Source organism: Berghia stephanieae, chromosome 12 (genome assembly GCF_034508935.2).
Source record: "Berghia stephanieae isolate SIO BIC M18660-M18661 chromosome 12, UCSD_Bste_1.3, whole genome shotgun sequence".
Classification (NCBI taxonomy): domain Eukaryota; kingdom Metazoa; phylum Mollusca; class Gastropoda; order Nudibranchia; family Aeolidiidae; genus Berghia; species Berghia stephanieae.
In genome coordinates, this window is record NC_088371.1 from 40,158,358 (window position 1) to 40,183,361 (window position 25,004).

Consider the following 25,004-nt stretch of genomic DNA (forward strand, 5'->3'; position numbering starts at 1 on the left):
TTTCTTTATTTGGAGAACTAAAAGATAAAATGCCTTGCAATTTTTTTATATTTCAATTCAAATTTAGGCAGAAGCAGTTTATAATAGTAACAATACACTATTTTGACGATTCAACCATACCGTGAATTCTATTCCACGCCCACACCTTATCCTGAAACTTAAAGATCTGAATAAAATGTGTTTGATCCAGTGACATACACAGTGTTCTTGGCGTGTTTGCCACACCATTCTTTATATTCGTTTTCTTATAACAGTGCCTTCTTCCTAATTTGTCATCCTGACACATACTGCATAGCACGTCACTTGAATTAATCAACAATTTATTGAACATCTAGCTAACCGATACCACGGCGAGTGCAAGTGAGCGATTCGCCAGTTCCCACTGAAGGAGAGTGACTGCCAACCACCGCCTCCTGTCATTGTTTATAAACCCAGGAAAATCCCCCCCCCCCGATTAACGCAACACACAGTTCATGGAAATCGACGTGCCCGAGAAACTGTTTACAAGAGATTATTGGATTTCTTTGGGTGGCATTATGAGAACCGTCCACTATGCGATTAAGAGAAATCTCACACATTTAGATGTGTGAGTGAATCTTTTTTATAATCAGAATAGTCTGACTAATATAATTCATCAATGACAATCCTCCCTTTCGAAAAAATCACGACATAGCTGACCAATGTATCAATCTTACACGATTGCGAGTCATAACTGTATATATCCTTAACATCATTTAGAGAAACAACTCAGAGAAAATTGAAAAGACAAACTACAAATATTCCAAGAGCACTGTTCCGTCATTTATTATATATTATATATTCAAAGCTGTTAATAGATGTGTTTGTGTTTGTGTATGTGTACATGTCGATAAATTTTGAGGAAGTGGACTAGCAAAAACTGAAATTTACATCATATTTGTTTGAAGAGATGTACTAATGAAAATTTTAATTTGCATCCTTTATGTCCATCCAAGTAGATCATTGATCGTTCTAGGCAAAATTACAATTCACTGCATATCACAAGTAGTCAATGAATCAAATCATAGTTGATAAAATGATGATCATTCTTGTTTTTTTTCTGCAGTTATCTTAAGATCTACAGGTTTATGAGGTCTACGGTTATTCAGTCCCTGCTGCAGGGTTGTAATTCTGAATTAGATTTTAATTAACAAAATCACATGTCGCAAAACTTACATTACGTTGAACAGAATTCTAATCTAAATATTAAGATAAAAAATTCTGAATGAAAAATAAACTAAAACAACGATTTACCAACTAATAACAACCCTAGGGTACCAATAGCTGTAAACTTTAATATGTGTTGAATTAATAACAATCAAACCGGCATTCCAACTCCCAATTACCCACATACTCAAAGTTAAATACAACTTTACCACTTACAGTAATTCCGATTGGGTTACAAATAAAAACTCATGTAGGACTGTCGAGAAGGATGGATGCGTCTTGTTTTATCTAATTATTTAATGCATTCATTGTATTTTTCATTATTTTAATTGGATTCTTCATACACTATCGGGAATATTATATATACAATTCCCATTTTCTAAACATTTTTATAACACTTTGACTATGTGATAGTGTTTCTTAATGTTTTTTTTTAAGTTTTAAAATTACTTATCAATTACTTCTATTTAACAATCTAACAGTCATACAACATATGCTGGAGGAGTGTTGAAAATTAAAAACAATATAAGTTCTACTCCTGTTGGAGGGAAAACGAGGAATAAAGTAATGTGGAGACCAAATTAGATAAGCCGATGTATGATATAATTAATAAGGAAATCCAAAACTAAGACAATAGACAATGAAGTTAACAATCAGGGGCATTCAAATTCAGTGAGCAGGGACACCCACGCTTCACTGTCGGAAGTACAACTGTTAATTGCCGAGGACTTTAATTAATTGATAAACCTTCTAATGCACCATCGGGACCGCCTCTGATAAGTCGAATTTGAAAGGGGGAGAAAAGCCATCATGTAGTGGAATATTATTGAGCGGACACAAGTTCAAATTCTTCTATCCAATTTTCCCCTTAACATTGACGACAAAACTAGCCGATCTTGTACGACTTCCATCGTTGCAATTCAGCACACATTGGGGCTAATTCTACACTTATTTTTAAACAACAACAAAAAGGATGTAGAATGAGACATGCGATAAGTTTCGACATATTATGATTTTTTCCGATAGCAAAAACGCTTGTAACTGCCAGGTAAGAGTATGTGAGTAAAGAACCATTTCCAAGGACTCAATTATGCGCCTAACAAGAATGCCACAACATCACATTTGCGCACAAAGTTAGAATAAAATTACAACAAAAGACAATGACTGGAACTAATTTGTATGCCTTACAAAATTTTTATCTAACTAGCTATAAAATTATGTAAAATAACAGTATCATACCCCACTGTGTTATTTGATAGCTACAACCAGCCATGCGACCTTGAAGATCATCTAAAGTGTCTTGATAACGTTGTTTCATGGCGTCATCACAAAGGCTCATTGCATCCGTAACGCATTCTACAGCGTCTCCCAATATCCTGAAAAACAAACATTGTACACTTGTGTATTCATTCTCAAAGCTATACAATGCTCTATGAGATGGAATAATAAAAATACACTTGTTCAGCACTCACATTATATAAAAATTATTTTCCTCACTTCACAGTTCAGTTCATTTAACATTCATTAACAATATTGACAAAATATTACCTATTTTAAGAAAAATACATTGAATACACAAACACAAAAACAAACATAGACCAACACACTAAAATAATATAACCATTTCCTTCTTCAAAATGAATATTTTAGTTTAACTAAAGACATTTATGGAAATAAATTTGTTAACACATCTCGTTCCTAGGAAACATCATTGAATACTTTTTTTAAAAATTAAAGATTTGTATCCTACAAAATGTTTGATATAAAATGACCTACATGCAAATGAATGGGGTAGCGTTGCTCAGTTATACGGTCTTTGCTTCGTATCCGAAGGTACCAAGTTCAATCACACACTGATGCGCTGTGTGGCCTTGAGCAACTCACTTCGCCCTATCTCACCCCCTAGTGGATCCTCTACCTTGTCGCTGGTGAGGGGGCTTGGGGCATATCGAGGGTAAAGGTGTAAATCCCTGTTATAGAGCCAGCGAGCCACCTGAGCTGCTAGCCCGATATGTGACTAATGAGGATCCAACCCGGTGCCCGAATGACCACACCATCCCGGGAACCACACTACTTTGTTCAATGATGAGACACACCAGACAGGAATTTAAATAGCGAAGCGGTCGGTCGCCTAGCCAAATACTACCGCGTTCGTGTCGCCAGGGTCGTCTGCACGTTCGAGATGTAAGCATCTTCAGCTGGAAAATGCGATATCGGGAATAGCGACCTGACGCATATATTATCCCTCAAATATCGAGAGCCAGAGAATGGAGAAAAAGAGCTTTTGTCAAAGATACTGGCTGTCCATAAAATCAATATATTCCTATAAGGGAGACTCACCTTTACTCAGTCGCGCAATCTTCTCGATTCCAGATCCCAGGCTATACGGTGCTATAACGAGAGGACATTTCGAGGCTCAAAGGGTGCATTAATGTTTACGCTAAGGAGACATCTAAGGTAAGGGGGTGAACCGAATTACCGTGGAAGTAGGTGGACTGTGTTTGAATAATATCTACAAACCACCTAGAGAGACTTGGACTGCACCATCGGTACCGCTGGTTAGCTATTCTTCCATCTGTCTGTGAGACTTCAATAGCCAACATCACGAATGGGGCTACCGAGACTGCAACGAGGCAGGAAGACAACTCCGCTCATGGATGTAATGTGACGATCTGCACCTAGTGTACAATCCTACAGCCAAGGGTATCTTCATCCTACAGCCAAGGGTATCTTCAGGGGTATAAGAAGGAGTATACTCCAGACTTCACCCTCGTTACGAAAGTCGCGAACGGCGAACCGCTGCAGGTGAAACAGGCAGTCCTCTGGGATTTTCCGCATGGCCAGCAAAAGCCGGTTCTTGTCACATCTGGGGTGACAATACCGAGGGTGCAGTCTCTCCCACTTTGCAGAAGGAACTTCACGAAGACTAACTGGGAGGAATTCAGTTCCTATATCGAGCAGGTTTACCCTGCTATTCCTCCAAAGTCCGAGCGTACTCAGCGAGGACGTCACCAGAGTCAAATCCGACTTCGACAAGTAGTACCTGAAGATGAACACTTCAAAAACCGTGGCCACTGCATTCCACCTATGCAGTGTATGGCACACCCGTACACTGAAGTCCTCGCCCGGGACCAGCCACCCCCATATAAGCCGCATCCAAAATACTTAGAGGTGACGTTGAATCGTAGCGTTACATATCGGGTGCATCTCGAAGGAGTTGCCCGGAAGATAGAGAAACGCAACAGTCAGTCTACTGAGGAAGCTGGTGGGATCGACTTGTGGCGCTAACCAAGCACCCCTTGCACTATGCTATTCCACCGCGGAGTATTGCGCCCCAGTGTGGGATAGAAGCAGAGATGTTGAGAAAGTTGGTGTAACACTTCGCAAGTCAATGCACATAGTGTCAGGAACGCTAGAAACAACGCTTAGAGCATGGGGCCTGATAATGGCAGCAATCCAGCCGCCCGACGTCCGGAGGGAGAAGATTACGCAAACTGGCTTAAAAAGAGCTGAGAAAGAGGGAATGGGGATACCCCTCTTAAGAGCATTATAGACCCTCCCCCCCCCCCTCCCCCGTTTCAAGCCGAAATACGTCCCGGCAATCCTTGTACGCAGCTTCGCTTTTTACGGACAGAGATGCATATATATATATACGAGAGTAAAGTCGGTTTGGACGATTTCAATCCCTCGTGGGGGCGGGTACGTACACTCATCTAAGGTTAGTGAGAAGTTGCCAGGCTTTGATACCAGTAAGAGGAGTCACTGGGTGGCTGCGAATCGGCTTCGCTTCGAGGAGCTGCCTAACAGCAAGTGCGCTTCCTCATCAGTGGGGACTTTCCATTTGTACTACATATACCGGATGTGGGCAAGAACCCGAAACGGCAAAGCATCTTGTTGAACGGTGTGTTGTGAAGATGCCACCGGGCGGGTGCGCAAAGGTGTACCACTGCGGACCGGACTTTGCTGATTGGGTCGATCGTCATAACATAGGCTCCTGCCCTATCTCAAATTGCTGGGCTGCAATGCAGCTAACCCCAGGGTTATTCCGATCTTTCCTCTAAATAGTCCCTGGAGAAAAAAAAAAATTCCTCCATACAATGAATAAAGGGAATTCTTTTTTTTTAATTTTAAATCGCAATATATCTGTTTTATTCCCATTAGTGCACAAGAAATAAAATGTCTATCTTATACATTGTAAGCCGCTTGTATAGAGCAAACATAATTTTAGAGAGCCAAGTATTTAATTCACACCATAGTCGAGAAAGACATAACTGTCATTCACGTATTTAACATTAAGATAATGTATATATTTAATTAAAGAATTAATATTCTAGCTGGTCGTCTGTTTCTAGCGCCGCTCTGGTGGTATTTGTAACCGCAAATTTCGGTTCTGCTGAGGTGAATTAAAAATAGATGCTTATAAATCCACTTGGTTTTCCATGTCAGATAAATTAGATGGGTCATCTGTTTTCGAGTTTTTTGCCCAATCCAATAGAAAATTTTCAATTTCAAGATCATATTGATCTTGGGTATCATTTTCACTTTCAGCACATCCATGAGAACTATTCAACTGTCTATCAGGAACAGCTCCATTGACCTCGCCGAATAGCTAACTGGTCAAAGTCGTTGTAAAATAATTCCGTCAGACCATTTATCAAAACCATGTTGATGATTTCTCACAGTAACGTTCTCTCCTGGAAAGACAAAACGAGTTTTGATAGTTGAAGCTATTCATTTTTGTTGACGCTCTCTTATCGTATCAACAGCATTTAGACAAATTTGATCTAGTCGAATGCGCAATTTTCTTTTAAACATCATTTCCGCTGGATTTTTATTCGCCATAGTGTGAGGTTTGATCTGATCTGTAGCAATACTTTAGCTAGTTTTTGTTGTTTGGTCCAATTTCCACTGTTGACTTTCATAAGGTGTTTGAAAGTCTGCACCAGTCGCTCCGCTGATCCATTCGAGGCCGGTTGATACGGTTGTGATGTTACGTGCCGAATTCGATTCATTAAAAAAAACTCGTTAACTCCCTCGACATGAAAAGAGGTCCATTGTCGGTCATGACAGTTGTTGGAAATCCATGATTTGTAAATATTTGTCGCACATCAGCAGTATTTTGAGCATTTGTTTTGTTCATTGGGAAAATTTCTGGACATTTTGAGTATGCATCGATTTAAATCAAATAATATTCGTTTTATTATTCTGCAAAATCCAGATGGAGTCTTTCCCATTGTTTTGAAGGGAATGTGCATGTTAAAACATGTGCTTTCGGTGGGATATCTTTCATCATAGAGCAACATTTGCAGTTTTGAATCATTTCCTCTATGTCTTTATCAATATTTGGCCATCAAATGTACCTTTTAGCCAATGCATTTGATTCACTATTCCATGGTGACCTTCATGTTACTCCATTAGTATCCGTTTTCTTAATTTCTCTGGAATTATAACTCTCAGTCTCCACTGTAAAACATCGGAATCCAGGGTTATTTCTTCTTTTCGTTAAAAGAATGGCTTCAATCTTTCATTGTTGATTTTGTTAGGCCAACCATCCAGTGTGAAAATCAGAATTTTCCACAATATCGAGTTATTTCGGGTTGATTTCGCTATTTTATTCGAGGTGAGTTGTAGATTATTTATGTAGTTAATGAAACCAATTCATCGTCTTGTTTTGTTTCTCGTTTAGGTAATAGAGAAAGCATGTCTTCGTTACAGAGCTCTTCAATTTTCCGAAATGGAATTTCATATTAATGAGCACTGAGTTCCATTGATCTTCTCTGCATTCTTCCTGCCGCCATTGATCCCCCTCATGGATCTTTACCTTGCAGCTGGTGTATATGCCGGTTGACCGTCACGAGACCATCCCGGGTATCGAGACAACGAGCCACATGAGCTGCTCGCCACGGAGTGTGACTAAATTTGATCCAACCCGGTGCCCGAATTGCAGCCGCTATCACGGGAGCCACACTACTATGTTCATGAAGGTTCCAAATCAGTCAATGGCGAAGCGGTCTGCCACATAGCCAAATAATACCGCGTTCTTGTCGCCAGGGTCGTCGGCAAGTTTGAGAAAAAAAAGCAAGCGTCCCTCTACACAATCGATTCGCGGCCTGCCGATCGGAAAATGCGAGGCGGGGATAGCGACCTGACGCACATATTGTCCCTGAATGTCGAGAGCCAGAGTATGTCAAAAAATGAGCTTTTATCAAAGCTATTGACCGCCCATAGCGTAGACATCATCCTGTTACAGGAGACCCACCTTTACTCGGGCGCGCAATCTTCCCGATTCCAGATCCCAGGCTATACAGTGGTCCAACGCGAGGACACTTCGAGGCTCAAAGGCGGGGTTAGCGTTTACGCTAAAGAGCCATCTAAGGTAAGGGTCACTGAGAGCGTAATGGACAGCAATGGGTGAACCGAATTTCCGTGGAAGTATGTGGACTGTGTTTGCATAATATCTACAAACCACCTAGAGCGACTTGGACTACACCACCGGTACCGGTAGTCAGCCATCCTTCCATCTGCCTGGGAGACTTTAATAGCCACCATCACGAATGGGGCTACCAAGACTGCAACGAGGCAGGAAGACAACTCCGCTCATGGATGGACTGTAATGATCTACACATAGTGTACGAGCCTACAGCCAAGGGTACCTTCCGGGCTACCCGCCATAAGAAGGAGTATACTCCAGACCTCACCCTTGTTACGAAAGGTGCGAAAGGTGAATCGCTGCAGGTGAAGCGAACAGTCCTCGGGGATTTTCCGCATAGCCAGCAAAGGCCGGTTCTTGTCACAGCTGGGGTGACAATACCGAAGGTGCAGTCTCTCCCACTTTGCAGATGGAACTTCAGGAAGGCTGACAGGGAGGAATTCCGTTCCTATATCGAGCAGGTTTGCCCTGCCATTATTCCCAAGTCCGAGAATATAACCAGATTCAGCAGGCTATTGCTCAAGAGCGCTCAACGCTCTATTCCACGGGGCAAACGGAAATTCTACACCCTTTGCTGGACAGCAGAGTCGGAAGAGCTGTACCGAGAGTACCAGCAGACCCAGTCCCAGGACGTAGCCGATAGACTACTTCAGTCTCTGGCAGAGGGAAGGAAGCAACGGTGACAGGAGACCATGGAAACCCTCGACTTTACACAGTCCAGCCGCCACTATTGGCGTTTGATAAAGAAATTGGACCCAGATCGGAATTACGCAAAGGCTGCACCGGAGTGTGAGGCAGACACAATTGCCAAGAACGTTAAGAGCAGTAGCAAACGGGTCCCTAATCAGGCTTTTGAGCGCGGTGTCCGCAAGGCGTACCGTGCGATTTTGGACTTGTTAACTGCTGAGGAGTCGGACTGGACGCCCCGTTCAGTCCACGAGAAGTGGGTGCAGCCATTAGTGATGTGAAGAACGGCAAAGCAGCAGGGATAGATGGTGTATATCCCGATATGATAACGCATCTGGGCCCCAGGGCACGGGCCTGGCTGCAGAGGCAATGTCCGACGTCCTTGCAAAAGGATAGCTTCCACAAGTGTGGAAGCATGCGAAGATAGTTGCCATCCTGAAGCCAGGGAAACCGGCTAAGGAGGCAGACAGTTACAGACCCATATCGCTGCTGAGCTGTCTTTACAAATTGTTGGAGCGTGTTCTATTAAACCGATGGGGGCCGGTCTTAGACGCTGCCCTGCCACCCGAGCAGGCGGGCTTCAGGGAAGGGAAGTGCACCACGGAGCAGGTCATTGCCCTTACAGAGCATATTGAGCACGGGTTCGAGAGAAAACAGCAAACAGGTGCTTTGTTCATAGACCTATCAGCGGCGTACGTTACGTCTGGTGCGAATGGTTGGTGCTCAAACTTGCAAAAATCATAATGTGCAAAAAAGACCTTGAAGTTGCTCTCTTCGATCTTAGGGGAAAGGCAATTTTACGTCGCGTTGTGAGACGCCACGAGCAAAGTAAGGAAATTGAAGAATGGGGTACCTCAGGGGTAAGTACTTGCGTCAATGGTGTTTAACGTTTACATTAGCGATATGCCGAACACTTCCTCCCTGAGGCTGGGATACGCGGATGACTGGGCACTCGTTACTCAGAGTATGGTGTGGACCCGTCTCGAGAGCGTACTCAGCGAGGACGTCACCTGACTCAAATCCTACTTCGGCAAGTGGTACCTGAAGATGAACACTTCAAAAACGGTGGCCACTGCATTTCACTTATGCAGTGCTTGGCACACCCGTAAACTGAATGTCCTAGTCGGGGACCAGCCACTCCCATATGAGCCGCATCCAAAATATTTAGGGGTGACGTTGGATCGCAGCCTTACATATCGGGTGCATCTCGAAGGGGTTACCCGGAAGATAGAGAAGCGGAATAGTCTTCTGAGGAAGCTGGCGGGATCGACTTGGGGCGCTAGTCAAGCGCTCATGAGAACGTCCGCCTTGGCACTATGCTATTCCACCGCGGAGTATTGCGCTCCAGTGTGGGGGAGAAGCAGAAACGTTGAGAAGGTGGATGTAAAACTTCGCAAGTCGATGCACATAGTGTCAGGAACGCTAGCAACAACTCCTAAAGAATGGGGCCCGATAATGGCAGCGATCCAGCCCCCGGATGTCCGGAGGGAGACGGTTACTGAAAACTGGCTGAGTAAGATCAAAGAGAGAGGGAATGGGGATACCCCTCTGATGCGCATAATGGACGGTGCCCCCGTTTCGAACCGAAATAAGTCCCGGCAACCCCTGTACGCAGAATCCCTGATTACGGACAGAGCTGCACATACGAGATGGAAGTCGGTTTGGACGAATTCAATCCCTCGTGGGGGGGGGGGGAGGATGGGGGGGGGAGAGAAGGATGAGGGGGGGGGGGTGGGATCTACACTCCTCTAAGTTTGGTGAGAAGTTGCCAGTCTTTGATACCAGTAAGAGGAGACATTGGGTGGCTGCGAATCGGCTTCGGTCAAGGAGCTGCCTAACGGCAAGTGCGTTACATCGGTGCGGTCTTACTACCTCTCCAATATGTCCCCGCTGTGGACAAGAACCCGAGACGGCAGAGCATCAAGTCCAAAGGTGTGTTGTGACGATGCTACCCGGCAGGTTCGCGACGGCGCACGAATGCGGACCGGACTTTGCTGATTGGGTCTATCGTCATAACATAGTAGTGTGAACCATAAGAGGCTGCTGCCATTGCTGACATGCTATTTTTAGTTCCAAATATTTTCATCAGAGGCTTGTAGTAGTAGTAGCGTATGTCTACACCGCCAGATTATGTTTGTCGATCAATGATGTCAGGCCACCTCCGGCTTCAAAGATTTCGTACCCACCTTCTAATTTTGTTACTGGGCATTGCAGGACCAGATGATCGATGGTTTGACGTGCCCCTTTGCAGTATTAGGCAGTATTAGTAGAAGGCTTGTACTCGGTGACAAGATCAAAATGTCTGCCATATTGTTATTGGTAGAATTTGCGTACTCGAATATGATGCCTAACGCTTCCTTTTCGATTTGATAATAATTAGATTCATTCAGTGATTGTATTGGATCTTGATGCAAACGACATCGGCCGTTCTTTTCCATTTGGCATAATGTGAGATATTACAGCTCCTAGTCCCTTTGTACTCGCATGGGTTGACAATCGAAGTGGCAATTCTGGATAATAAGCCTTTATGAAAATAGCAGTTCCTTTACTGCTTTGTATGATACGTCCTTTTCTGTCAACCATGAATTTACCTTTTTCTTTGTTGAACCTTACTCCATTTTTTAATCTTGTCAATACTTTTTCTAGACTCGCAAGATGCTGCTTTCCGTTAAACCCAGTCAGCTGAATGTCATCAATGAAAAGTTGAACATTGTCTATTCTTCCATGTAATTTTGGAAAAGTGCTGGTCGCGATTCCACCCCATATGGAAGTTGGTTGTACTGAAACAGTCGAATATCGGTATTTATTGTGATAAGCTTTTTATTTTCTTAGTGCATGGCCGTTTGATGATAAACCTGACTCAAATCTAACGATGAGAATTTTTCTCCGTGTGACAGATTTTGCTAATTGATCTTTTGCCGTTGGCAGAGGATATTGATCCACTTTCATAGTAGAATTTATTGTTACTTTAAAGTCACCACACAGTCTTACTTTACCATTTAGATTTGGTACACATACGATACGTGCTGCCCATTTACTATGAGTAACTTAAAAGATTACTTTTTCTTGTGCCAATTTTCTTTTGTGTTCTTCAACCTTCTCCTTTAAAGCGTATGGAATAGGTCTTTGTTTGAAAAATTTGGGCTGTCCATTTTAAGTTCGCCCCTTTCAGTTCTCCTAACTCAGTTATAAAAAGTCGTTCGCGTTTTTCTAATATTTGTCCAATTAGTTATGAACATGAAAAGTGTTCGAAATCTGAAGTTTTAGTTTAGAAATCCAATCTCATCCTAGAGTGACATGTTCATGAGGCACATTTTCAATTTTTGATTTCAACTTTTCCGAACAGGGTTGTAATTTGACTTCCTGAAAATTACGTTTAATCACTGAGATGGAAATAGTTGTAATACATGATTGTGCGTTAATTTCCATTTTCAATGGATATTATTTACTTCCAGCCAACAATGAAGGCAATAATTTTATCTACGTCTTGTTTGTTGGCGAAAATGGAAGAGTCTTTATTATGCTAGGAGATGGAATCAGTAAATATCATGTTTGAATCTTTTCGTCGGGAACCCGATGACCTCTCCTGTAAGTTCCAACAGATTTTTTATAAATGACCCTGACGATTACAAGTGTTGGAAGTGTGCGTCTTGAATTTACACTTGTCTGGTGTGTGATTCATATAACCATACCTGAGCAGTTTGATTCTGTCCTCCTATCATTGTTGTTCTTTGTGTTGTTTTTCTTGCTTTTCCTGTGTTTGGGTCCTTGTTGTAGATTTTCGTGGACTACGTTGACTTTGGCGAATTGCGTTGTTTTTTTACACTTTCCATTGTTTGAGCAATTTCAATTACCCGTTTCAATGTTAAATCCTCATTATGAAGGGGGTTTTGTTGAATTCTTACGCTTCTCAGCCCGCAGACAATTTTACCCCGTTAAGTATCCTCCAGGAACTGTTTGAAATAATATGAAATGTTCATGAATAATTATTAATCCATTAGTCCACAATTTGTACAGAAATCCTCGTCGTCGTATTTGTTTGTTCTAATATCATTAATTGTTAAGACGTGCTATTCCAACAATCAACAAACCAAATTCCTACAGTAAAGAACATTTATTAAACAACATAACATAAGATACATGTGTACAGGATGACGGTTTGAAACAGAATGACTCACAACAAGGTAGCCATTTGTGAACAATACTACATTAGATTAACGATGCAAGTTACGATACTTGAATACAATAATTTTCATTCACAACAATATCCAATAAATGGCATCGCTCAATATTGACTGATTATGTGGCACTATGGCTGAGGGATTCGGTATCGTGTCACTGATTAATCCAAAGGGAGACAGGGAGAGAGAGAGAGAGAGAGAGAGAGAGAGAGAGAGAGAGAGAGGGAGAGAGAGAGAGAGAAAGAGAGAGAGAGAGATAGATAGGGAGAGAGAGAAGGAGAGCAATATAGAGAGGGAGATTCTACAGATAAAGACAGGGGTTGGGAAATAGGTGGCTAGTTTCGGATTCCCTGAGTATCATAAAAAATAATTTGGAATAAAAAGTCATCTGAGCGTCGCATTGACACATGTGACTAGAATCAGGACAGACTAACCTGCAAGCCATGATGATGAAATAATTTGGTCTGTAGTAGTCACTGTTTTGAAGATGTTTTTGGCATTCCGTTAATTGATCAATCGAGCACACCAAATCTTCTGCATCAACTGTTTGCATATTAAATTAAATGTAAAGCGCATTTATTATAAACAAATATTGATGTTAATGCGAGAAACTTGTCTATGCCTTTTAAATGACCTGGTTTTATAAAACAATCTGATAAACGAATTTGTATTATACGAAAAATAAAGAAGCTACAAATGTTCAAAGAGCATCATTGAATCATTATTTCCAACAAAGATTTAAAGGAGTTATAGATATCTTTGTGTGTTTTGTGTGTGTGTGTGTGTGTGTATAATAATAATAATAATAATAATAATAATAATAATAATAATAATAAATGGCATTTATATAGCGCTTTACCCCGTTGTCACAGGCTCTATGTGTGTGCATGTGTGTATGTGTATATGTGTATGTGTGTATGTGTGTATGTGTATATGTCAATAAATTTTGAAGAGGTGTACTCGCGAAAAAAATTAAATTTGCATCCTACTTTTCAAGTCGGTCTCATCAACCGGTATAGGCAAAATTACAATTCTTTGTCAACACTAGTAATCAGTGAATCCAATCAAATCATTACAGTTATTAAATTGATGATCATGTTTGGCTATCTTTCCAGTTATCTTAAGATACAGAAGTTTATGCAGTCCACGATTAGGCAGTCCCTGCTGCAGGGTTGTATTTCTGAATTAGTTTTCCATTAACAAAAAAAAACAAAAACACATGACTCTAGACTTACAATACGAAGAACTGAATTCCAATGTAAATATTAAGATAAATTATTCTGAATGAATGAACAGCTATTTATCGCTTCTATCTCATAACAACCCTAGGGTACCAATAACAATAAACTTGAATATGAGTTGAATTAATAACAATCAAACCGGAGTTCCAACTCCCAATTACCCATAAACTCAAAGTTAAATACAGCTCTACCTCTTACATCATTTCCGAATTGGGTTACAAATGAAAGAATGACGTGACTAACAGTTTATGTTGGACTGACGATAAGGCTGGGTGCGTCCTTCACTGCATGGAAAAGGCTCTTTTTTAGTTGGAACTTCCAGGAGGCCACTAACCCTCCCTGATAGCTACCTGTGTGAGGTCAATAGAGGTCAACTGGTACCAGGCAGTGCCGTGTACAATGGGGGCAATTATGGATATTTATGGCCTTGTATTATCTGGATTAGCGGGAAAACTATAACAGCCTCTTTAATTGTATTTCATTTCTTTGAGAAATCGTTTGTCTTTCTAAACATCAGTCCAAATTTGATAGTTCTGTGATTATTTGTTTTCTCATGAATTTTAATTAATATCAAAAGTGGATGTGTGCATCTGTGTTCTTGTGCGTTTTTGTCATATTGGCAGTTGTAGTTCTTGATTTATTCTTAATTTTGTCTTTTCTATCATTTTTAAACATTTCCATTTCTCTTACAGTTGTATGGATCATTCCATAGAATCTCATAAGACTATACTTAACAATTTGTGTCGTATATGTGGTAAAATAAATTTTACAACTAAACAAAAACATGATGGCAAGATGGCGGCTGCACTAAATAAATTATTACATATATGGAATGGAAAAGATAAATTAACATTAAATATTAAAAGCAAATTATACACAACCGTTGTAAAATCCGTGCTTATATACAACTGCGGAACATGGGCACTGACTGGAACCGAAGAGCAAAGATTAGACAGATTCCATAGAAAACAACTGAAAAGAGTCCTGAGTATACGATACCCTACTCAAATAAGCAATAAAACACTGCATGAAAAATGCAACGAAATACCCTTATCCATTCAAATCCTGGAGGCTTTTTGGGAATATACTCAGAAGAGATGTAAATATATCAGCTAATAAAGCCATGAATACTTTTTTCACCCCATCTGGATACAAGAAATATCAAGGTAGACCACCCACGTCCATTCGCACTGTCTTCAATAGAGATCTAAAACGCCTTCAAAATGACAAAGTATTAAAATCAAAGGAAGGCCTTACGAAATTAGCATCCACAGCAAAAGACCGTGAACAGTGGAAGGAAATGACACGGATGATTAGAGAGGCAGCCGAGTCGTCCCGATCGGATGATTAAGAAGCGACAGGCCTTAAGTCAAAGTAGAGTTAAACAAAGCCATCGATTGCTGAAGCCTACACTATGTGAAAAATTTTCATTGGACCTCATTTTAGTTTATGGATTAAATCATAAAGAAGACCAAGATGACACACATTCTAAATATATTTGTTATACTTGTGTCACTGCCATCAAAACTTTTAAACGAAGACAAAGTAAAATTTCCTTAGAAACAGCCAGGAACACTTATGGAAATTCAAAAAAACATTTGGATTAGCTTTGATTTATCCATGAAAACAAAAACTCAATGTCGTGTTTGTGCTCATTATTCCAATTTGTTAGCAATCTGTCCACCACTAGTGGCTCCTTCACAAGAACACAATCAGTCACCTCATAAGGGTTCTGAGCATGTTTCAAATATTGCAACCGTGTCAATTAACAATGATAACTACTATGTACATCTGAAACTAATTATATTAGCTATGATCTCTCCCTAGACAACGTTTCAAAAACAGAAGAAAATTACAATAAGTTGAATTAATTGTTCGACCAAACAAATACAATATGTGATCCAAAAGGGCTTCAAAATGAACACCTATCATGTTAGACCTATCAGCTTTTATAATAAGTGGCTACGTGACAGAATGTAGAACGAAAAGTATTCACTAATTAGAAATTAATTCGAGGGAAGCCTATTAAAGGAAAGATGATCTAATATTAGATGGTAACGTTTTTCTAAGTCTACCGAAATATAACTGGAGTGAGATGAATTCAGTTCTTACTAAAATAAAACGTTTGATAATATAAATGTGAATAATCTTTAATGCCACAATGGAGAATGCACAAAACTGTATTGCTGGAAAGTCATCAGAATCTACAGACATCCAATTTGCATCAGAGTTTTTAAATAGACCGTAGTCGCAGGCAGAAAATTTATAAAAAGGCTGGTATCAAGCAGAGACTAAATGTATCAAAGGAAAAAGTTTTATTAATTAAGGAAGTATTGGATCATAGCTGGAGAAAAGAAAATAAACTTAGAAAGTTGTTCAAGGAGTTAGGAGTAAGCCTGGAAAATGAAAAAGCTGTGAGGAAATATTCAAAAGATGTCATTAAAGATTATATACAAGTAGAAAACAAATGCTTTGAACGAGAGGAAGTCGAAATTCATGTGCTTTTTTGGAAGAGTAACTCTATTATGTAGCTTTTTAGATTATATATATGCTGAACTTGAATCATGACAAAAATAAACTTACATGGCACAACAACAACATCCCGCCTGAAGAAATATGGGTCAAAATAGGTTTTGATCATGGCAAAAATTCCCTACAGGTCGCTAATCTCGACAAACACATTCACAGAAGAATACAATTGTGATAGCAATTGCTGCAGTCAAAGACACGCATGAAAATTTGAAACGATTTTTAGACAATGGACTATATGATAAAATAACTGCTCTCTAATCACACAAATGGAACGATAAAACAATCAAGTTGTTTATCAATGGGGACTATGAGCTTTTGTGTAATCTCTATGGCCTTTCTGGTCCACAAGGCACATATCCGTGATTGTTGTGCTTCATACCAAATAGAACATTAAAGACAGTACATAAACATTGACAATTAAGATCTTTACCAACATAATAAACAGACCACACAAGATTCATAATCGAAACGGGTGGGAATAAAAATGAAGCTACAAAATATATTAACTCATTACACCAACCTATTATAAAAGTAATATTAGATAGCATAGCACCTCCATATTTACACATTTTGTTAGGCATAGTACTAAAACACCACAGACTTTTGGAAAATGCTACACATGATTTTGATATAAAAATCATGTCACAACCAAGGAGTTCTTTAGAAAGGAGATTCACTCTGGATTTCCAGCCCCCGCAAGTGGAGGCCATTGGTAAGATAAGGATTTCAAACAAAAATACTATTATTCTGCCTAGGTACATTGCCGTTGAATGCGCAATAACTTATTTTGTTCTTTTTATTTCGGTACTTTATATGAATTTTTTTTAAATTGGCCACCAAATGTTTTAAAATAAATTTATTAGGTCTTGAACTATCTGATTCCAAATGGAGAGAAATGCCATCATGTACGACTATATCATTGAGTGGACACAAGTTCAAATTCAACTATCCAACTCTTCCTTTTCCATTGAAGAGAAAACTAGGCACTCTTGTACGCTTTCCATCGTGCAATGCAATATAAATCGTGGCTATTTCAACAATTGATTTTAATCAACAACAAAAAGAATGTAGAATGAGACATGAGATATATTTGGCCATATCACGATTTTTTTTCGACAGAGAAAACGCTGGTAAATGCCAGGTTAGAGAGAATGTGACTAAAGAGCCTTTTCTAAGGACTCAATAATGCGCCTAACAAGAATGTCACAACATCACATTGCTGCACAAAGTTAGAATTTAATTACAACAAAAGAAAATAACTGGAATGTATCTGTATGCCTTGATATTATCTATTTAGTTATAACATGTAAAAATATACTTATCATTACCTGGGTATATATCTAGATATTTACACAAAGCCAAGCGACCTTGAACATCGTCCAAAGTGTCCTGATAATGTTGTATCATGACGTCATCACATGTGGCCATTGCATCCGTAACGCATTCTACAACCCATTCCAATTCGCTGAAAAACAAACGTTTTACAGTTGTTTATTCATATTTAAAGCCAAACAATCCTCTATAAGAAGAAATAATAATAAAAACACTTGTTCAGCACTCACCCTCTATAAAATAATTATCCTCGCTTCCCAATTCATGTCATTCAACATTCATTCGCAATATTAAGAACATATTACCTATTTTAAGAATAGACACACAACGAATACACAAACACAAACAAAGACCAACACAATATTATATTATAATAATGAATATTTTAGTCTAACTAAAGACATTTATGGAAATATATTTGTGAACACGTCTCGTTCATAAGAAATACCATCAATTATTTTTTTTAAATTAAAGATTTGTATTCTAAAAAATGTTTGATATAAACTGAACTACATGAAAATGAATAGGGCAGCGTGGCTTAGTCGTAAGGTCTTTGCTTCGTATCCGAAGGTACCGAGTTCGATCACCCACCGCTGCGCTGTGTAGCCTTGAGCAACCCACTTCGCCCTATCTCAATTTGCTGGACTGCAATGCGGCTAACATCGGGGATATTCCGATTTTTCCTCTGAACAGACCCTAGAGAAGAATGTCTCCCATGTAATGAATAAAGGGAATTTTATTTATTTTTTTAAAAAATCGGAATATAGGTATCTTTTTTATACCGAATAGAGCACATGAAACTAATTGCTATCTTATACATTGTAAACCCCTATAGAGTAGAAACCGTTGTAGTATCCACCATTGACTAATGGTGTATACTATTAGTATCCCATTTTCATAAATTCAGAGAGCCAAGTACTTAATTCACACCTGAGTCGAGGAAGATATTGTTTGAAAAGCCAGAGCTTGATGTCAATGTCACCTACCTGTTGTGTTCTTATATAATTAATTGATAAAACTTGTTATTCCAAAAATCAACAAGCCAAATTCTTACAGAAAAGAACATTTATTAAATCATATAGTATAAAGCAAATGTGTACACGATGACGGTTGGATAGCGAATGATTCCCAACATTACAAGCCAGTAGAACAAACGCTAGTTGTGAATGATACTACATTGGATGGACGATACAAGTTACGAGACTTGAATCTAGTAACTTTCATTCACAACATTCCTCCCCTTCTAATGAAAAACAAAAACAATTTAATTGGTTTCTTTTACAATATAAATATTAATAAAATTCTAGAATAATTTAGAACACATTCATTCAAACTGTCTTTCATGTATTTATCTTTGATATAACGTATATAAGTTAATTAAAGAATTTATATTCTTACTGGTCGTCTGATTCTAAAGGGGTAACGCCGATCTGTTTTAACAACTAGTATTTGTAAACGCGCCTTTCGGTTCTCCTTGGGTAAATTACCAATAGGTGCTGACAAATCTACTTGGTTATTCATGTCCAATAAATTAGATAGGTAATTCATTTTCGAATTCTTTGATTTATCCAATAGAGAATTTTTACTTTCAAGATCATATGTACCTTTAGTAACATTTTTACCTTCATCACATCATGAGAACTATTCAACTGATTAATATGGCTGTGACTAACTGCTCCATTTACCTCGCCGAACAGCTATCTGATCCAAATCGTTGTAAAATAATTCCGTCAGACCATTTATAAAAACCATGTTGATGATTTCGAATAGTAACGTTGTCTCCTGGAAAGAAAGAACGAATTTTGATCGTGGATGCTATTGATTTTTGTGCCGCACTCTCATCGTATCAACAGCGTTTACGAATTTTATCTAGTCGAATGCGCAATTTTCTTTTAAACAGAATTTCCGCTGGACTTTCTTTCGTCATAGTGTGAGGGTTTGATCTGATCTGTAGCAATACTTTTGCTAGTTTTTGTTGTCTGGTATAATTTCCACTGTTGACTATCATAGGGCGTTTGTAAGTCTGCACCAGTCGCTCCGCTGATATATTCGTTTCAGTATGTTGATCATTCGTTTTGTTCGTTAGGAAAATTTCTGGCCATTTTGAGTATTCATCAATTTGAATTTAAAAAATATTCTCTTTTAATTTCTACAAAATCCAGATGAAGTCTTTCCCATGGTTTTGAAGGGATTGTCTATGTGCAAAAATGTGCTTTCGGTTGAATATTATCATCATAGAGCAACTCTGCAGTTATTAATCATTTCCACTATGTCTTTATCAATATTTGGCCTGTAGATGTAACTTTTAGCCAATACTTTTGATTTGACTATTCCATAGTGATCTTCACGTAATTTCATTAGTATCCGTTTTCTGAATTTCTCTAGAATTATAACTTTTAGTCCCCACTGTAAAACAATTGAATCCAATGTTATTTCTTCTTTTCATTGAAAAAAAGGCTTCTATCTTTCATTGTTGATTTTGTTAGGCTAACCGTGCAGGGTGAAAATCATAACTTTCTACAATATCGAGCCATTTCGTGCAGCTTTCGCTATTTCTTTCGCAGGGAGTGGTAGATCATTTATCTACTTAAATGAAACCAATTCTTCGTCTTGTTTTGATTCTCGTGTAGGCAAGCATATCTTCGTTACAGAGATCTTCTGTTTCCCTAAATAGAATAGCATATTGGTAACTACTGAGTTCTATTTACCATCTCTGCATTCTTGATGTGGACATTGCTGACATGCTAATTTTAGGTCTAAATATTATCACTAGAGGCTTGTGGTCTGTGACAAGTTCAAAATGTCCACCATATACATTTTGGTGAATTGTAAGTACTCTAAATACGATGCATAATGCTTTCTTTTCGATCTGAAAATAATTAGATTCATTCCATTTGGGATAATTTGAGTCATTACAGCTCAGTTGACAATCGAACATTCAATTCTGGATTATAATGAGTTAGGGCCCTTTGTGTAACTAGCAGTTCCCTTACTGCTTTGAATTATAGCTCCTTTTTTTGTCAACCATAAATTTACATTTTTCTTTGTTGAATCTTACTCCATTTTTTTCAAAGCTTGTGCAGTACTTTGTCTAATGTAGCAATGTTTACTTTCGAGCTCCATGTCCATTTGGTGATAAACCTGACTCAAATCCATCTTTGAGAATTGTTCTCCATGTGACAGTTGCAAAAAGATCTTGTGCCATTGGCAGACGATATTGATCCATTTTCATAGTAGAATTTATTGTTACTTTAAAGTCACCCCACAGTCTTACTTTACCATTCAGATTTTGTACAACTACGATAGGAACTGCCCATTTACTATGAGTGACTTGAGAGCTTACTTACTCTTTTTCCAACTTTCTTTTGTGTTCTTCAACCTTCTCTTTTAAAGCGTATGGAACAGGTCTTGGTTTGAAGAATATGGGATGTCTATTTTCTTTCATATCAATTTTTAACTTCGCCCCTTTCAACTCTCCCAACTCAGTAGTTTGCGTTTTTCTAATATGTTGTCCAATGAGTTATGAACATGAGAAATATTAGAAATCTAAAGCTTTAGTTTAAATATCAAATCTCTTCCTAGAACGACATGTTTATTAGGTACATTTGCAATTCATTGTATTCAAAGTTTCCTAACAGGGTTGAAAATTGACTCCCTGAAAACTACGTTTAAACATAGAGAAGGGAATAATTGTAACACTTGATCCTGTGTCAATTTACATATTCAAGGGGGAACCATTTACTTCCAGCGAACAATGAAAGGCATCTTTTTGATCTACGTCTTGGAAGTTGGCGAAAACAAAATTGTCATTATTATACTCGGAGATGGATTTGATTCGTTTCTTCGTGAACCCGATGATCTCTCACGTGAGTTCCAACAGACTTTTGATAAATGACGCTTCCTATTGCAAGCGTTGGAAGGGTACGTCTTGAACCTACACTTATCTGATGTGTGATTCATATAACCACACCTGTAATATTTTGATTCTGTCCATCTCCTATCATTGTTGTTGTTTTTGTTTGTGTAGTTTTTGTTGCTTTTCTTGTGTTTGGGTCCTTGCTGTACGTTTTCATGGACTATGTTTACTTTGGCCAATTGCTTATGCAACTGAAAATCATTGTTTTCTACACTTTCCATTGTTTGAGTAATTTCATTTTCCCGTTTCAGTATTAAATCCTCAATCTGTAGGAGGTTTTGTTGAATGGTTACGCTTCTCAACCCGCAGACAATTTGACGCCGTAAGGTATCCTCCAGTAACTGTTTGAAATCACAGTTCTGAGCTAGATGTGGAAGTGATGCGATGTAGTCAGCAATCGATTCATGTTTACTTTATTTTCCGTTGTAAAATTTAAATCTTTCATAAATCATAAGAGGTTGTGGACGGAGATGATTCAATAACGTCGTTTTCAGTTGATCATACGATCTTTCTGCTGGTTTATCCTGTGAAAGAATGCTTTCAAACGATCGTATGTGGTAGACCCAAAAACATTAAGAAAAAAATCCCTCTTCTTTGTTTCCATTGAAACATCATTCGCCATGAAATCTGTTCCAGTCTTTCACAGTAAGTTCTAAATCGCCAGTCAAATGGAATTCCTCAATACGTCCAAGCGAGTCCATACATCATAAATCACGGATGGTGAACGATAGTTGGATACAATATCTTTCATTCACAATTAAATCCAATAAATGGCATCACTCAATATTGACTGACTATGTAGCACTATGGCTCAGGGATTCGATATCGTGTCACTGATTAATCCAAAAGGAGAGAGAGAGAGAGAGAGAGAGAGAGAGAGAGAGAGATAGGTAGAAAGAGAGAGAGAGAGAGGAAGAGAACGAGAGAGAGAGATACATAGATAGAGAAAAAGGTGGACGAGATAGTTAGGTGACCAGTATCGGTTCCTCGAAGTATCATAAAAATATATTGGAATAAAAAGTAAGTCATCTAAGCGTCGCATTGACACCTGTGGCTAGAACCTGGACAGACTAACCTGCAAATCATGTGCATGGCTTCTGGTCTGAATTTTACATGGTCTTGAACAGGTTTTTGGCATTCCGTTAAATGATCAATCGAGCACATCCAATGTTGTGGAAAACCTGTTTGCATGTTTAATCAAATGCATAGTGCATTTACTATAAAGAAAAATTGATGTTAATGAGATAAACTTGTCTATGCACTTTAAATCACCTGCTTTTATAAAACAATCTGATAAAACGAATTTTTATTATGAAGCACATGCATAAGCGTTTGTAAATTAGGACAAAAATGATCGTTTGAATGCGGTGAAGGAGAATAAATCTCACATCGAATATTCCAGACCGGCTCCAAACATCGAAAAGCAAGACACATTTTTGGCTTAGTACACCATAAAAGGTATGCTCCCTGACAGAGCTGAGGAAGTCAAATTTACACCTTAGTCAATAAAAACTTTCAAAAATGAAGACAATTTGTGGGAAACAAAGAAAAAGGAGGTGAAGAAGTGCAAGTAGAGAGAGAAGGAGAAGAAGAAGAACAAGAAGAAGAACAAGAAGAAGAAGAAGAAGAAGAAGAAGAAGAAGAAGAAGAAGAAGAAGAAAGAAGAAAGAAGAAGAAGAAGAAGAGAAGAAGAAGAAGAAAAAGAAGAAGAAGAAGAAGAAGAAGAAGAAGAAGAAGAAGAAGAAGAAGAAGAAGAAGAAGAAGAAGAAGAAGAAAATTTATGCTAAACAGCTCACATCGACACATCTTGAAATTTAGTTTTAAAACTGCAAAAGTAATCGATATTTATGAAATAAATAAGTCATGGCTAAAACACAAAGCTGGTTTCTTGCAAATTAAGTAAGCTCTCTAGTCACTTATAGTAAATGGGCAGCACCTATCGTAGTTGTACAAAATTTGGATGGTAAAGTAAGACTGTATGGTGACTTTAAAGTGACAATAAATTCTACTATGAAAATGGATCAATATCGTCTGCCAATGGCACAAGCGAAAAGTTCTTCTTCTGTGAGCGTTAAGGGATAGATGTGGAAACCAACTTACAAAAAGCAGTGTATGTTATAAGTAACTATCTGAAAATAAAGGAAAATCACCACCAAAACAAAATTACGTTCTTCAAAACAAATGTTTTATCTGTTCTCCTTTATTGGTCTTAATCATGAAACTGACAGGCACCATCTCCGAAAAATTAAACGCATTCCAAAACAAATGCCTAAGAAGGATCCTAAGGATATTCTGGTTAAAAGTAATTTCAAATAAAGAAGTGGCTTAAACGCACTGAAATTGAACCAGTATCTGAATCTGTTAAGAGTAGAAGGTGGAAATGAACAGGACATGTCTTCAGGATGTATTCGAAGGCCATTTCCACGATAGCCCTCAGGTGGACCCCTCAGTGATTGAGAAGAATGGGTCGCAAGCTAGAGACCAGGAGGAGGAGCATCGAAAGAAAAATAAAAGCTGGTGGTTGGTTCTTGGGGACAGATGAGAAAAATAGCCTCGAAACGAGAGAGATGGCAGTCCACCGTGTCAGCCTTATTTTCTGATCAAGCACGAAGAGGATAGGAAAAATATGAAAGATAGACGATGCACTCATTGTGGGTTACACAAATCCAATATAACGTGAGTTACATGACTTTATTCATTGCTTTATGATCTAGGATTCACCATCAAAAGTCGATGCGCATAGTGTCAGGAACGCGGGCAACAACTCCTAGAGAATGGGGCCCGATAATGGCAGGGATCCAAACCCCTGATGTCCGGAGGGAGACGATTACGGGAAACTGGCTGAGTAAGATCAAAGAGAGAGGGAATGGGGATACCCCTCCTAAGCGCCCCCGTTTCAAGCCGAAATAAGTCCCGGCAACCCTTGTACGCAGAATCCCTGACTACGGACAGAGCTGCACATACGAGATGAAAGTCGGTTAGGAAGATTCAATCCTCGTAAGTGCGGGGACGTACACTCCTCTAAGATTGGTGAGAATTTGCCAGGCTTTGATACCAGTAAGAGGAGACACCGGGTAGCTGCGAATCGGCTTCGGTCGAGGGGCTGCCTAACGGCAAGTGCGCTTCATCGGTGGGGTCTTTTTACCTTTCAAACGTGTACCCGCTGTGGGCTAGAACCTTAGACGGCAGAGCATCTAGTCGAACGGTGTGTTGTGACGATGCTACACGGCGGGTTTGCGACGGTGCGGACCAGACTTTGCTGATTGGGTCGATCGTCATAACATATTAGTGTGAAAACCATAAGAGGCTTCTACCATCAATATTGATAATCTTGCATATTACAAACACCAAATCATTGACTTCGGATTTACGCTAAATTCGTGCATTATGACCGTTACCTATATGTAGAGAAGGTTCGGGTAGTCTATGATTATTTTATGGATGTAATTGATTATTTAGCGCAAGTTATTAGGACTTGAATATCAGTGTATACGTAAAAC

At 39.0% G+C, this 25,004-nt stretch overlaps 1 protein-coding gene across 2 annotated transcripts in view; it reads right to left on the bottom strand.

The window, feature by feature from the left end:
* The window catches only part of LOC144957791 (uncharacterized), a 97,585-nt gene that overhangs the window by 58,564 nt on the left and 14,017 nt on the right, over positions 1 to 25,004 (bottom strand). For both annotated transcript variants that reach the window (XM_078889218.1, XM_078889219.1), the window contains exons 7-10: positions 22,580 to 22,685; positions 17,585 to 17,721; positions 12,918 to 13,026; positions 2,425 to 2,561 (exon numbers count right to left, since the gene is read on the bottom strand). In XM_078889218.1, coding sequence (XP_078745344.1) covers positions 2,425 to 2,561; positions 12,918 to 13,026; positions 17,585 to 17,721; positions 22,580 to 22,685 — 489 coding nt within the window. The remainder of the gene's footprint in view (positions 1 to 2,424; positions 2,562 to 12,917; positions 13,027 to 17,584; positions 17,722 to 22,579; positions 22,686 to 25,004) is intronic.